General features: G+C 41.3%; 1 protein-coding gene across 1 annotated transcript in view; it reads right to left on the bottom strand.

Moving 5' to 3' along the window:
* The window catches only part of LOC122808164 (alpha-2-macroglobulin-like), a 366256-nt gene extending 358384 nt beyond the window's left edge, over nt 1-7872 (bottom strand). Inside the window, exon 1 of the mRNA XM_044079137.1 lies at nt 7389-7872. Within this exon, the coding sequence (XP_043935072.1) occupies nt 7389-7872 (484 nt within the window). The remainder of the gene's footprint in view (nt 1-7388) is intronic.
* Between the last annotated feature and the right edge of the window lie 8540 nt (nt 7873-16412).

The following is a 16412-nucleotide window of genomic DNA, read 5'->3' as shown; positions in this document are numbered from 1 at the left end:
ATGCATTTTTTGGTATTCAACTTGAGGCCATGTTTCTGGCACCAGACATTTGTCTGAGTAAGACCCTCTTGGAGGATGTCCACATCACTAGGGGAATTGATGGCAGCACCCAACTTGCTGTAAACATGGTCAGCCATAGCCCACTGGTTTTGGCCTGCAGCTCAGAAAAGTATATCCCAAATATCAGAGGCCCCAAGACTGAACCCTGGGGTATGCCGCTTGTTACAGGTCTACTGCTTGAGGTGGCTTCCCCTATTTTGACTAAGTGGGTTCTCTCAGTAAGCCAATTTGCTACCCTTCTGGTAACATATGGATTGATGTCTAGTTGAGAGAGTTTATGTATTATGCCCGAGTGGGGAATAGTGTCAAAGGCTTTGACCAGGTCAAGGTAAGCAGTGTGCACTGTCTTCCCCTTGTCCATGGCTTTGGTGACTGTCTCAAAGAAGTTGACCAAATTTAGCAGACATGACCTCCCCTTGATGAAGCCCAACTTTGTGGGATCAAGTGTTTGAAGGTTGCCAATGTCCTTGTTAATGAAGTCCATGATAACCTGTTCCATGGCAAAATTTGAGAAGAAGAAACAACTCTCAGCCAAAGATACCTCTCACCAAAACAAAGAGTAATGTGAATACAAAAGTAAGAGGTACCAACACGATCTGTAGTCTTCACAATAAACAGATTCCAACCATTGAACACGATAAAAGTCCAAGACACTTTATTACATGAAGGAATGAGCGCTTTCGCGTAGTGCTAGCTACGCTTCATCAGATCAGGCTAGTTAGACTGATGGGTCTATAATTTCCCATATCGGTGGATGCACCACCTTTCTGCAAAGGGATAACAGTGGCTGTCCTCCACATGGCTGGGACAAAGCCAGTACTCAGGCTTTGGTTGAATAGGGTGCCTAATGCGGCTGCACGTTCCTGCTTGACTTCACATAGGGATGCAGCCTGGAATGTTATTGGGTCCCATGGAGGCTATATTTTTTGCCTTTGAGAGAGCAGTGATGACCTGTTCCCTAGATAAAAGAGGAAGGAGGCAGGTACTGGGGATGTCCTGATTTACTAATGGGGGGGATACAGGGGTAAAGTTTTTGCTGAATCTGTCAGCCAGTACATTTGCTATATCTATGGCATTTGTATATGTGGTGTCCTTCACCACTAGTTCTGAACAGATCTGGGTGTTTCCTTTGAGGTTGCGGGCATATGTGAAGATGGCCTTATGACTGTTTCTAGTAGATGTGGCCAATATGGACTCATACTTTGCAGGATTTCACTAGTGCTCTTATTTGCTGCTTCAGGCTAAGGAAACATTACTTCCAATTGGGCACCTGTCCTTTCTTGGTCTTGGACAGCAATTTCTCCTTTTGTTATGGAGTTTATTTATTGTAGATGCCCACCAGACATGTTTACTCATCCTTGCAAGGATGATTTAGTCCTGTCAGGTATTCCTGATTCCATACATCTATATAAATGCTCAGTGTAGTTTTGGAGATTGGTGTCAGTTCCTACAGAGGGGGAGAGGGCTTTGAAGCTGTTTATGCCATCCTTCAGGAGACTGTAATCTGTTTTTGAGAAGTTTATATGTCTGATCCTAGCTAGAGGGGGGTTGGGAGAGATACTGACTTTGAAAGTGACCACTTTATGGTTGGATCTTACCAGGGAGGATGATACTATAGGGATGCAGCAGTGGTTAGTCATGTTGGCTAATACCAAGTCCAAGATATTATCACCTTTTGTGGGGGATATCAACTAGCTGTTCCAAGGCATTTGCATTGACAAAATCAATGAATCTCTGGGCATTTGTGTTGTGGCATGAGTAGTTCTTACAATCTATGTTTGGGAAGTTAAAGTCACCCAGGATCAGGGTAAAGGGTTAAACCTTGATAGATTCAAACAGGTCCAAATAGATGGATTTGGCATCCTGAGTCAGATTTGAGGGCTGGTACCTAGTTATGATTTGAATATGGGTCTTGTCAATGGTTAACTACTCCTGGAGTGTCTCATGTGCGTCATACTGTTTGACCAGCCTGGAGGTCTTTAATGTATATTGAAACTCCACCTCCTTTGACTTTACTGCCCACAGTTTGGGGTCTGAATGTATGACAGGATGATTAACCAGGCTATTCACAGCTTTGAACCAGGTTTCTATGAGTGCACAGATGTCAGCTTTTTCCAGAGTTAGGAATGCTTGCAATGAGTGCAGTTTCATGTTTAGACTCCTAGCATTTAGCAGCATTATCTTTAATGTGTTTTTGTTGAAATTTTATGTTGGCAGTTTTAACCTCATCACTTTTCCTAAAAAAGGCACTATAGGGGAGTCAACAGCCTTTGCCAGAAGCCTAAAGCCCAGATGAGATGAATGCAGACCATCTCTGGCAAAGCATTGTGATCTGTTGATCAAGTCTTGCCAGGCAGTCAGGTACTGGATGCCCCTGGAATGACTCCAGAAACTAAACCAATTGTTAAAGTCAATCATATTCTGTTTGTATTGAGGCATCATTCTGGGTGATGGTAGGATGCTGCTTAAGGCTAGGGACATACCTGCCTGGGACACATATTCAGTGAGCTCAATCATGTCTCTTTTCATATAGTCCAGAGAGGTACATCTCAAGTCATTCACACCAACATGGACTATGACAGAGTCATAACAGTACCTGTTGTTGAGAGAGTTGAGTGCATGTGTGATATGGTGGATTCTGGCAGCTGACAGACAATAATCTTGACTTTCTCCTTATCCAGCTTGGTGAGAGGCACATCTGTGTGTCTCACAATGGAGTCTCCTATGACTAATCTGTTGGTTTTATGGTGAAGCCTTAGTGGCTGTGAGGCACAGGTGTGTGGAGTATGTGCGGTATGCGGTGTAGAGGGCTGTGGAGATTGCGTATGTTTTTGCCTCGGAGGTCTCCTTTATTTAGGTATATTTATGTGGAGAACCTCTGCATATGTAGGTGTGTGTTATGTAGGTGTGGGTGGTGTTTGAGGTGTAGTGATTGTGTTGACAACATTTTCGGTGCCGCATATACTGGCTTGAGGGAGAGAGAGCTTGGACTCTAGGTTCCTAATGTAATTGCATCTCTCACAAATTTTGTTCCTAGGTGGTAGTAGTAGATGGTTGTCGGTGTACATGAGGCAGTTTAACTACACTGTCTCAGGATGCCCATATCAACCAGACTGACAGAAGAAAGTGTAGGAAATTGTCCATCCATGTTTGTCAGAATCTGAGAAAGAAAGAACAGGGAGAGCTAAGGGGTGGGCCTACAGCCCAAGTGATTAAACCAAAAGTAAGAGCTTAGACTAACACTTAAGAATACATTTAACAATTTAGACTGGCTATAAACAAGCAGTAATAAATGCAACAGAAAATATGCAGTTGAACCCTTTAGAGAACAGGCAGAAGTAGCAGGAAAAAGCAAAGCAAGATGAAGTAATAGAGTAGTAGGAAGAAATACAGATTAGAAAAATATAAGCAGCTGAATAAAGTGTCCTTTTTTATAAAGTAAAGAGACAGAGAGAGAGAGAGAGAGAGGAGAACAGAAGATAATTCAAGGTTAAGGGACTACGGGGTTTGGCCTTCCCAAATGACCTCTGTATTAAGTAGAATGAGCTAAAGAGATGGGACTGGGATGAGTGTCCCAGATCAACGATTTACAGTAGGGGAGGGCAACTGAAAAACCCGCCAACTTTAAGAACACAACTTCAATATGCTGAGAGGGTGGGAGAAGAAAATTTCAGCACAGATCAGAAAACAAAATTCTGCCAGCAAATATATAAATAGTTCAGTCAAGCAGCAATAAAGACAGTGCATATCTCTGAACAGTTAAAGTATTAAAAAAATATACTTATCCGCTCTATATTTCCAGATTGTTTGAGAAGAACTCACAGTCAGAACACAATGAGATTCTAGCAATGATCTGCAGGAATTTACAAAAAGGTAATATTTTTATACCAGCAAGACAATTACCAAGCCTTGAGACAATCAGATAACACAAAAGCTGTAGACCAGTTTTACCAACGTTAAAACCTCAACAGCAATAGGGAGGAAGAAAAAAAGTTTCAGCACAGATCAGAAAACAAAATTCTTACAGTAAATATATAAATAGTTCAGTCAAGCAACAATAAAGACAGTGCAGAACTCTGAACAGCTAAAGCGCCAAAAATATACTTATTATCTCTATATTTCCAGATTCTTTGAGAAGCACTCTCAGTCAGAACACAAGGAGATTCAAGGAACAATTTGCTGGAATTTTCAAAAAGTTAATATTTTTATAACAACAAGACAATAACCAAGCCTTGAGACAATCAGATAACACAAAAGCTGTTAAACTAGTTTTAGCAACTTTAAGAACACAACAGCAATAGGATGAGAGGGTGGGAGAAAAAAAAGTTTCAGCACATATCAGTGAAACAAAATTATGCCAGCAAGTATATACATAATTCAGTCAAGCAAAAACAAAGACAGTGTAGAACTCTGAACAGTTAAAGTGCCAAAAATATACTTATCACCTCTATATTTCCAGATTTTTTGAGAAGCGCTCTCAGTCAGAACATAAGGAGATCCTAGCAATGATCTGCAGGAATTTACAAAAAGGTAATATTTTTATACCAGCAAGACAATAACCAAGCCTTGAGACAATCAGATAACACAAAAGCTGTTTGACCAGTTTTACCAACTTTAAGAACTCAACAGCAATAGAGTGAGAGGGTGGGAGAAAAAAGTTTTGGCACAGATCAGAAAACAAAATTCTGCCAGCACTCTCAGTCAGAACACAAGGAGATTCTGGCAATGATATGCCTGGTACCCTTTTATGCAAATGGGTGACTGTTGTTGTCATCCACTCTATCAAGACAAAGCCAGTCCAGAGACTGTGATTAAATTGTGATCCTGATGGACCTGATAAGTCCTGATTTAAACTGTTTAAAAGGCAACCTTGTATACTGGCATGCCCCACTGAATCTGTGTTTTTAGCTTTAGAGAATGCAGTGGCAACCTTTTTGTTGGTGAAAATTATCAGTGGAGTGTTGGAGAGCATTTCCTGGGTGAGATCTGGGGGCAATAGGGAGTTGAAATTTGAGCCGAATTTGTCAGCCAGCAGATTTGCTATATCTTCAGGCTGAGTATAACTGATGTCATCTGCAACTAATTCCCCACATTGTTGGATGTTGCCCTTAAGATTGCTGACATAACTAAATAACCCAGTCGATGACATGTCAGTAGGAATGTGCAACTTACTCCTGCATTCAGCACAAATTCAAAGGAGCTGACCTCATCAGCTTGTAGTCACTACAGCTTCACTCAAGAAGAATAACATACAGCCACTCCTCTACCTCCCTGATTCCCTGGGCACCTGATAATGGGGCAGTGAACAATTTCATAAATTGGAGGAATGCTGAAACTCAGGAATAGTACTGAGTTTTCATACAAACAGCTTTCTGTAATAAATGCAAGATGAATAGAACCTTGTACTATACAGCATAATAGAAGCAGTCTGGGAATGAAGATGCAGGAGTACAGGTAGTAATGTAGGAGGCATTGGTGGAGATAGCTGTTATCACAGAAACTTGAACCAATGGTAAGAAGTAGTGGGGCATGGAAATTTCTGGACATAGGTTGTTTATGAATTGCAAAGAAAAATGGTAGATGTTGTGACAACCATGCCCTGGCCCAGCAATCATGGAGCCTCAATCCTCAATATTAACACCAGGGAGTTCATCTCCTAGAAGAGGAAAGGATAACTAATACACACAGTAAAGTACAATTTCCCTTACGTGCACACAGAGATCACAGTCAGTCTGGGGCTGGTTGCTCCCTTGCTCTCCAGGTCCCCATAAAACTCCACTGGCACAGCTATAGGGTCCAGATCTCAGCCTAGTTGGCAAGCTAACCTCCAGTACCCTCTCTGTCCCACCAGTGCTTTGTGTCCCTGCCCAGGTAGCTGACACACCACACTCACTTTAAGATAAGAATTTATACAGCTTCACAGACACTCCTGACACAGACTCTCCAGCTGTGCCCCTTTACCCAGACTATACGGTAGTAATTCCTGCCACCACCAGACAATATTATCTGCTATCCAAAGGCCCTTGAAAGGGTGTCCAATTATAACTGTGCAATATTGTTATCCAACTGGTACTGTGACGATTCAGTCTAAGGCTTATTAGAGTGGCTTATTATGATAACCTCTATAAATATGCAATGCACTCTAGAGCCTACTTCTCTACACAAACCAGCCACAGGTAAACGATTTTAAAATATTTAATAATAAATAATTAAAACACAATACAATACTACTCCACCAAAGAGATATCTAAGAGTTCAGAAATCACACAGAAATTTAAAAAAAATACAGTAGGACAGGTATGATATCAAAGAAAAACACTTAATCTAACTTTCTAATCTTTAGCTAATCTTAAGAGAAAACACAGTGCTATAATCCTATTTACATACATAAAGAGCATAAGCAGTATGGGGGTTGATGGTCCAAGACAAATGCTTTTAGTCTCTCACTCAAAAATAGTTTTAAAAATACTAACAAACAGCTCTGCTAAGGCCCTCCCAAATTATCCAAACGACTGAAACAACAAGAAGATTCCTCGAAGAAATACTGTGACAGGATCCAATGTTAATTAAAAACTTCTATTTATTGTCCAGAATAACAAATGTTGAGCGCTTTCACCTACAGTACGTAGGTTTCATCAGAACAAGCAGAAATCAATTAAACGCACTTATATACCTAAATTTCCCACCCATTTAACCAATTAGTCTCTTATGTTACCTTAATTACTATCAAAATAATATAAAAATACTATTACCAATGATATCAAAATTATCTCTGGTAAAATATTAACTTAATACTATATTCTAAAAACAGTGTAATGTGATACACAATTACATATGCATATGTTCAACATTTATATAAATATATAAAAAATATATACATAAAAATGCACATAAACTTCATTCAATATTTATCTAAAATTATATCCTTCATAAAAATAACACAGGCTGCATTGTAAGCAGATGCTAAACCCTAATAAGAGGTTTGGTGGGAATGTATTCATTAATACCAGGGGTGCAACCAGCATTCAATCTGATCTGCCATTTGATTTCCCTTTCCCCCAGTATTGCCTTGACATCCCCTCCCCTAGGATTACTCTTAATCACCTCCAATATGGCAAACTTGAACATATCACATCCAACACTTCCTTCTAAATGCCTATATAATGCATTGTTCTTATCTTTCTTTCTTATACAGTATAGGTGGTCATAAATTCTGTTCCGTAATCTTCTGTCTGTTTTGCCAACATAGAAACACGAACATGTGGTACATTTCCCCAAATATACCACATGTTGTGTTTGACAATTCCCTTTGCTGAAGGTTATTTTACCTCCCATTATGTTGTCCAAGCATATCTGCTCATCCTCCATCATGTATGAACACTGATTACAGTGTCCACATTTTTTTGTACCTTCCTTGCTAATATTCCTCCCCCATTTATTGGTACTTCTACTTTCTATCATTGTTTTAATATTCATCCCAGTTTTGTAAACAAATGTAGGTTTCTCCTCAATTTTACCACTCAATGTTTCATCACTTGTTATAATGTTCCAGTTTTTCTCAATTATATTTCTTATTTCTCCTGCATATTGGCTGTATCCCAAAATGCAAGCCCTCTGGTAACCATCATTTGTTCCACTTTGATTGATAGGTGCAGTGATACCAATCCCCAAAAGGAGTACATATTTCCTCCCCCATTCACTCGATACATATTCAGTAATATCCTTAACTAAATGTCCAGGATATCCTCTCCCTAAAAATAAATCACCAATAAACTTAATTTCATTAATCATATCTTCCTTACGGGATGCCATTCTGACCACCCTGATACACTGCCCCTTCAAAATACTTTTTTTCTGTGCGTAAGGGTAGTTACTAGAATATTCCAAATAAGAATTACAGAATGTATCTTTTCTGTATATTTTAGACTGGAACCTACTTCCATCATTGAATACGTAGGTATCCAAATAATTAATGCCAGTCCAACTGAAATTATAGGTCAACTTCAAAAACGGACTGCATCCATTGATGTATTCTATGAACTGTTTCAACAATACTTCTGTCCCTTTCCAAAGTATAAAAGTTCAACTAGAAAAGAAAAAGCAGCAAATGCACTGTGTGCAAAATTCCATCTCTGTGTCTTGGGAATTCGCCCCTATTTAATGCTCATAACAGTCCACAACACCTTCAATGAAACCAAGTAGAAGTAAATAAAAGTTTATTGTAATGCCAAAGGACAGTTGTCATTCAATTCCTGTGAATTCCCAAGACACAGAGACGGAATTTTGCACACAGTGCATTTGCTGCTTTTCCTTTCCAAAGTATGAACAAATCGTCCAAAAATCTGACATAACAACCTATATATTCCATCCAGTGGTTGTTAATGATGTATTCGTTTTCCCAATCTAACAAAACAAGGTTAGCATATATGGGGGCACATGCCGCCCCATAGCTACTCCTGAAATTTGTTTATAATATTCCCCTTCGAAATATATATAGTTGTTATCCTGGACTATATTTATAAATTCTTCTATAAGTTCAATTTTGTCTCATTCATATTGGGAATATTTCTTAACACTGTTGATAAATCTTACAACACCCTCACTACGAGGTATGCAGGAGTATAGATCCTTTATATCAATGGTCACAAACATCATTTTCGTATTCCATAAGTCATGTTTGAATCTTCCCAAAAAGTCCCAAGAATCTTTAATTAAGTGTGGTACTTTAACATATATGTGTTTCAACCACTGATCTATAACCTTACCAAAAGGAAAGGTTTTACTCCTACTTCCTGATATTATAGGCCGAAATGGGGGATTAAGCACATTTTTATGTATTTTCGGAATACCTACAATGGTTGCCAATACTGTATACTCCACCTTCAAAAACTTGTACAAATCTGCTTCGATACATTCATCCAATAAAAATTCTTCCAAAAACAAATCTATTCTCCTATGTGCAAAATTAGTTTGGTTAAATGGGTGGGAAATTTAGGTATATAAGTATGTTTAATTGATTTCTGCTTGTTCTGATGAAACCTATGTACTGTAGGTGAAAGCACTCAACATTTGTTATTCTGGACAATAAATAGAAGTTTTTAATTAACATTGGCTCCTGTCACAGTATTTCTTCGAGGAATCTTCTTGTTGTTTCAGTCGTTTGGATAGTGCTTGGATTCCTGGAGGTGCCCTCCCAAATTACATCATTTTGACACTTAGATTTTCCCAGTGTTCACATTACATCATCTTGACACTTAGTCTGGAGTTCCCAGGCAAACAAACTGCATTATTTAGCAAGCTAACGCCTGCTGAGGAAACTACAATAATAAAAGACATATCACATGTATACTCTAACGATTATTCCTTAAGTTAAGACAATAGAAAGAATGTATTCAGCCAGATGCTTCGGCACCACTTTTTTAGATACTTGTAACTTCAAAGAACATTTGAAATGCTTGGCTTGATTTTCCTTACAGCAGATGGCAATGTTGTAACAATCTTGAAGTTCACATTTTACAGTGTTTTCTTTCATTTAAAAACACAAGCCTGTATTTTACATTTATTTATACAAATAATGGAATTATGCATCAAATTCTATTTGACTAGACTGGTAGCCTTCACCTATCTTTCCCAAATCTTCACATCTCTTCCCCCATGGAGAACTCAAGCTAGTTTTTCAAGTGACTCTTGAGAAACGCCGCTTGAGAGGATTAGGTCTGTCTGAGGGTACCTCACCCCATTCCCTGTCTTGAGAGCCCATCTGCATTGGCATTGCTACTCCCACTCCGGTGCTGTACTGACATATATGCTTGCAACCCCAGGCTCCAGCTTAGCAACTTGGCATTTTGCTGACTGGCTATGTTTAACCATATTAGAGGATTTTGATGTGTCATTACAGTGAATTTTCTTCCATACAGATAAGGTTGAAGTTTCTGCAATGCCCACACTATGGCTAGACATTCCTTTTCTACGGCTGCATAGCATTCATCCCTGGGTTGGAGCCTACAACTGAGATAAACCACTGGGTGCTCTTCTCCCTCTGAAGAAATCTGGCTAAGTACAGCCCCCACCCCATGGTTTGAAGCATCCACTTGCACAACAAATTCTTTGCTGTAATCTGGACTGGCTAACACAGGGGGTCCTCCCAAAGCTTATTTAAGCTTCTGAAATGCCTGCTCACATGCTAGGGTCCACACTACCTTATCTGGCCTGTTCTTCCTTGTCAGGTCTGTGAGGGGGAGCAGCTATGGTACTATTACTAGGGATGAATTTTCTGTAGTACCCTGTTGTCCCTAATAATGCCCTCACCTGCTTTTTGGTAACAGGTGCAGGCCATGCCTGAATAGCTTCCACTTTGGCAGGTTTTGGCCTTATCTTACCACTCCCCACTCTATGTCCTAGGTAGGAGACCTCTGCCATACCCACCTGACATTTTCTCAGCTTAATGGTCAACCCTGCCCTCTGTAGTCTGCCCAGCACCACCCTAACATGCTGAAGGTGCTCTTGCCAGGAATGGCTGTAGATGGCAATATCATCTAGGTAAGCAAGGGCAAACCCTTCTGCTCTTGCTAGAATATTTCCACCAGCCTCTGTAAAGTCACTGGGGCATTCTTTATTCCAAAGGGCATCTTTGTGAACTCATACAAGCCAAAAGGAGTCACAAAGGCTGACTTCTCTCTAGCACTGGGAGTCAAGGGCAACTGCCAGTAACCCTTGGTAAGATCAATGGTTGTAAGATATTTAGCCCCACCCAGCTGCTCTAGGGCCTCATCTGTCCTAGGCATGGGGATACCATCCAACTCTGTGTGACTATTTAATTGCCTGTAATCCAAACAGAACCTGGTGCTGCCATCCTTCTTTGGCACCAACACCACTGGTGAGGCCCAGGGACTGTTGGACTCTTGAATCACCCCTAGTTCCAACATCTCCTGTACCTCTTCCCTCAGAGTCTGTCTGACTCTCTCAGGCACCCTATAACGGGCCTGCCTAATCGGCCTTTGGGGTCCTGTATCCACCTGGTGCTGCATCAGGTGTTTGCTTCCTGGTTTCCCAGTGAACACATCCTCAAGTTCCTGCAAAACTGTTTGGATTTCTCAAACCTGGGTAGGAGATAGCTGCTGGGATATTGCTTCCCCTTCCACCGAGGTGTCAGCCCGAGCCTCACTGAGGAGATCAGTCCCCAGATCTCCCTCAGACTCCTCCTGCAATCCACTGCAAATGCTCAGCACAAGGACCTCCCTATCATGGTAAGGATTCATCATGTTAACATGGTACAGTTTGTGTCCCTGCCATCTGCCTAGCACTTCCACCATGAAGTTAGCATCACTTACCTTTCTTACCACATTATAGGGTCTTTCCCAAGCTGCTTGCAGCTTGTTCTGTCTGAAAGGAATGAGAACCATTACCTGCTGCCCCACAGCATATTCTCTAGCTCAAGCATTCCTGTCATACCACATATTTTTCTGTTGTTGGGCTTCTGCCAGGTTCTCCTGGGCCAAGCCCATGAGTTCCCTGAACCTTGTCCTGAGGTTTAGGACATATGCCACAACAGACTCACCTTCCCACTCATCTCAAATTAAATCTAGAGGTCCCCTCACCCTATTCCAATACAGCAACTCAATGAGTGAAAAACCTGTGGATTCCTGGGGAACCTCTATGTAAGCAAACAACAGATGGGGCAAATATCTGTGCCACTCCCTCTTAAACTGATCTGCAAATGCCCGTAGCATGGACTTGATTGTAGAGTTTAACCTCTCAACAAAACCATTAGTCCAGGGATGGTAGGGGTGGTCTTCATGTGCTTCACCCCACAGGACTTCCACATTCAAGCCAGCAGGTCTGACATGAAATTGGCACCTTGGTCAGTCAGTATTTCTTTTGGGAAACCTACCCTGCTGAAACTCTCTAACAAAGCATTTGCCACCTTCTCTGCCTCAATGGAGGACAAAGCCACTGCCTCAGGGTATCGTGTAGCATAATCCACTACCACTAGGATATACTTTTTCCCTGTGGAACTTGGGATACCCAGAGGACCCACAATATCCATAGCTACCCTCTGAAATGGCTCCTCAATCACAGGCAAAGGCATCAAAGGAGCTCTCACCTTGTCTCCTGCAGTGCCTACGTTTTGGCACTGCTTACAGGTTCTGCAGTACCCTGTTACATCTCTGGAATTCCAGGCCAATAGAAGTTTTGCATAATGCACCTCTTTGTATGTTTTATGCCCATATGACCTGCAAAAGAAATATCATGGGCTATGGCTAGAAGCGCCAGATAGTAACCTCTAGGCACTACCAACTACTGCACTCTCACTCCTTCTAGCCTCCCTCAGAGGTCCACTCTCTGTATAGTAACCCTTTGTCCCAGTATACAGATTCCCCCTTCTCTTGAGAATCAGGTGCCTTCCTAGCTACCTGCCTCAGGCCTTGCAATGTAGGGTCTGAGAGCTGAGCCTATCTCAACTCCCTCCTTGTAACTCTTCCCAGCTCCCCTTCCATTGAAAGTCTGGCATCCTCTGATAGTGATGCCTCACTGCCAGCCTGGGTACTACTACTCACCTCTACCTTTGCAGTAACCCTGTCCAAGGGAACATCAGTACCCACAAGCAGCTGTAGCTCACATTCAGTCTCACTGCTACAGCGTAGCTCACACCCTGAAGTAACCACCTCAGCAGTCCTGGCTGCAAGTATGCAGTCTGTCTGGGTCTCCTCCAAGCTACCAGAACCACATGCTTGTCTCCTAGCCTCACTGTGTATAAATGCATAAGTATATGGGACTGCCTCATCCAAATCCTTCCCTTTCAGGACATCTGCAGAATGGTAGTTCCATACCCCGGTTGTCTCAAGACAACACACTATTGGCATTTTGTCTTTCCAACTTACTGGCACCTTCAACCTTGGTTCCCCACCTTGCCTCCATGGACATCTGTATGACACATGGCCGCACTGGTTGCATTCAAAATATTTAACCCTAGCTCCTGGACGTGTACCTGGACTAGTGTCTTCCCCTGCTACTGGCAGATTCTGTTGGGGCAGTCTGTGCTGCCCACCATGGGTTCTTTAGACCCATGAGCAGTACTGGGGGTCCGCTTCCTGTGCAGGGCTGCCCTGCTGGCCAGGTATTGGTCTCCCTTCTTCCCCAACAAATCTGGAGTAGCACATTATCTATCAGCTAACCAGATCCTCATGTCCTCAGGCAAAGTGGTAAGGGCTTGTTACCTCACCAAAAGGTCTGCCAGCCCTTCAAAACTGGTGACCTGACATCAAACTATAAAAATAAGTGCTCACTTCAGCAACATATTCACATACATTTTCATCTGCCTTGTGTCTATGCTCACAAAACGTTTTCCTATACATTTCAGGTGTCAGCTTAAAACATTTTAATAGACATTTATTTACAGCAGTATAATCAAAACAGACAGAGTCAGGCATTTGTGATATACAAGTTACAGCTTTCCCATAGAGTAAGGGGGTCAGGAACCGTACCCAGAGCCTTTGGTCAACACTATACTGTTTGCATCCCCTTTCAAACATGTGAATGAAACTATCAAAATGTTCCCCCTATTTAAATTGCGGAAGAAATTTACTGACCTATTGTGCTTCTGAGGTCCAGTTACTCCCTTCCCCATTACCTCCATGACTCTGGTGAAAAGTCAGCATTTCCCTGTCATGCTTCCTCTGATGCTCCTTTTCTTCAGCTTCTATCTCCAAACGACTGGCCTACAACTCAAGTCTCTTTAGCTCCAGCTGGATTTTTACGTCCACTACAGAAAGGTTGAGCTGTCCATTCTTCGAGGATATTGTGTTTCCACTGCCAGTCTCAATGTCCTCCTAGATGCTGTTTTCTGATGCAGCTGTAATCAAGGCTGCAATCAAGTCTGCCTCAGTCAGGTTTCATGCACCAGTCCCCTAGCCTGGCACATCTCCACCAGCTGGCTCCTATTCAGCTTTACATACTCCTGTGCTGACATGCTGCCTGCTCACCCCGACTAACTAAGCTTAAAAAAGAAATAAAACAATTGTGCTCTGAACTCTGAGTATACACTGTGTGGCTGATTTAGAGTAGAAAACACTTTCAGAGATCACTGTACATAAGCTACAGGATTCACTCTACCCACACCACTGCCAAATACTTGTGAAGATATCTTATCCCAACCACTGCCACCAATTGTGACGGTCGTGCCCTGGCCCAGTAATCAAGGAGCCTCAATCCTCACACTAACACCAGGGAGATTGTTTCCTAGAAGAGGAAAAGATAAGTAATACACAGAGTAAATTACAATTTCCCTTATGTACACACAGAGATCACAGTCAGTCTGGGGCTGATTGCTCCCTTGCTCTCCAGGTCCCTAACAAGACTCCACACTGGCACAGCTATAGGGTCCAGATCTCAGCCTAGCTAGCAAGCTAACCTCCAGTACCCTCTCTGTCCCACCAGTGCTTCGTGTCCCTGCCGAGGTAGCTGACACACCACACACACTTTGAGATAAGTATTTGTAAAACTTCACAGACACTCCTGGGAAAGGCTGACACAGATTCTCCAGCTGTGCCCCTTTACCCAGACTATACGGTAGTAATTCCTGCCACCACCAGCCAATATTATCAGCTACCCAATGGCCCTTGAAAGGGTGGCCAATTATTACTGTGCAATATTGTTATCCAATTGATAATGTGACTATTCAGTCTAAGGCTTATTAGAGTGGCTTATTACGATAATCTCTATAAATATTCAATGTACTCTAGAACCTACTTTTCTACACAAACCCACCACAGGTAAAAGGTTTTAAAATACTTAATAATAAATAATTAAAATACAAGACAATACTACTACACCACAGAGATATCTAAGTTCAGAGATCACACAGAAACTTAAAACAATACAGTAGGTCTGGTGTCAAAGAAAACAACTTAATCTAACTTTCTAATCTTTTGCTAATCTTAAGAGAAAACACAGTGCTATAATCCTGTTTACATACATAAAGAGCATAAGCAGTACTGGGGTTGATGGTCCAAGACAAATGCTTTTAGTCTCTCACTCAAAAATAGTTTTTAAAAATACTAACAAACAGCTCTGCTACGGCCCTCCCAAATTACATCATTTTGACACTTAGGTTTTCCCAGTATTCACATGACATCATCTTGACACCTAGTCTGGAGTTCCCAGGCAGACAAATTGCATTATTTAGCAAGCTAACACCTGCTGAGGAAACTGCAACAATAAAAGATATTTCACATGTATACTCTAACAATTATTCCTTATGTTAAGACAATAGAAAGAATGTGTTCAGCCAGATACTTCGGCACCACTTTTTACATAATTGTAACTTCAAAGAACATTTTAAATGCTTGGCTTGATTTTCCTTACAGCAGATGGCAATGTTGCAACAATCTTGAAGTTCACATTTTACAGTGTTTTCTTTCATTTAAAAACACAAGCCTGTATTTTACATGTATTTATACAAATGATAGAATTATGTATCAAATTCTATTTGACTAGGCTGGCAGCCTTCGCCCATCTTTCTTCAATCTTCACAAAGATGTGAGGCAATGATTAGCATTAATATGGTAATCAAATGCAAGATCAGAGAGAAAGAGGAGCTTCACTGCATGATAGCAGCAAAGGACCAGGTAGGGTGAGAGTCAGCATCTTAATATGTACCTGAACTTCAGCAGGTCACTGCAAGTCAGCTTCCTTGCACTTTGTTTGCTTCTCTCTGCTCAAGCACAATAACAACTGTCCTTTACGTAAAACAGAGACTCTGAATTCCCAGGAATTGAATGACAACTGTCCTTTATGTAAAACAGAGCCTCTGAATTCCCAGGAATTGAATGACAACTGTCCTTTACGTAAAACAGAGCCACTGAATTCCCAGGAATTGAATGACAACTGTCCTTTACGTAAAACAGAGACTCTGAATTCCCAGGAATTGAATGACAACTGTCCTTTACGTAAAACAGAGACTCTGAATTCCCAGGAATTGAATGACAATTGTCCTTTACGTAAAACAGAGCCTCTGAATTCCCAGGAATTGAATGACAACTGTCCTTTACATAAAACAGAGCCACTGAATTCCCAGGAATTGAATGACAACTGTCCTTTACGTAAAACAGAGCCACAGAATTCCCAGGAATTGAATGACAGCTATCCTTTACGTAAAACAGAGCCACTGAATTCCCAGGAATTGAATGACAACTGTCCTTTATGTAAAACAGAGACTCTGAATTTCCAGGAATTGAATGACAACTGTCCTTTACGTAAAACAGAGACTCTGCATTCCCAAGAATTGAATGACAACAGTCCTTTATGTAAAACAGAAACTCTGAATTCCCAGGAATTGAATGACAACTGTCCTT

This window comes from Protopterus annectens, chromosome 8.part0, assembly GCF_019279795.1.
Source record: "Protopterus annectens isolate FY-2018-M chromosome 8.part0, PAN1.0, whole genome shotgun sequence".
NCBI lineage: Eukaryota > Metazoa > Chordata > Ceratodontiformes > Protopteridae > Protopterus > Protopterus annectens.
This window is presented reverse-complemented; position numbering and strand designations above follow the sequence as displayed.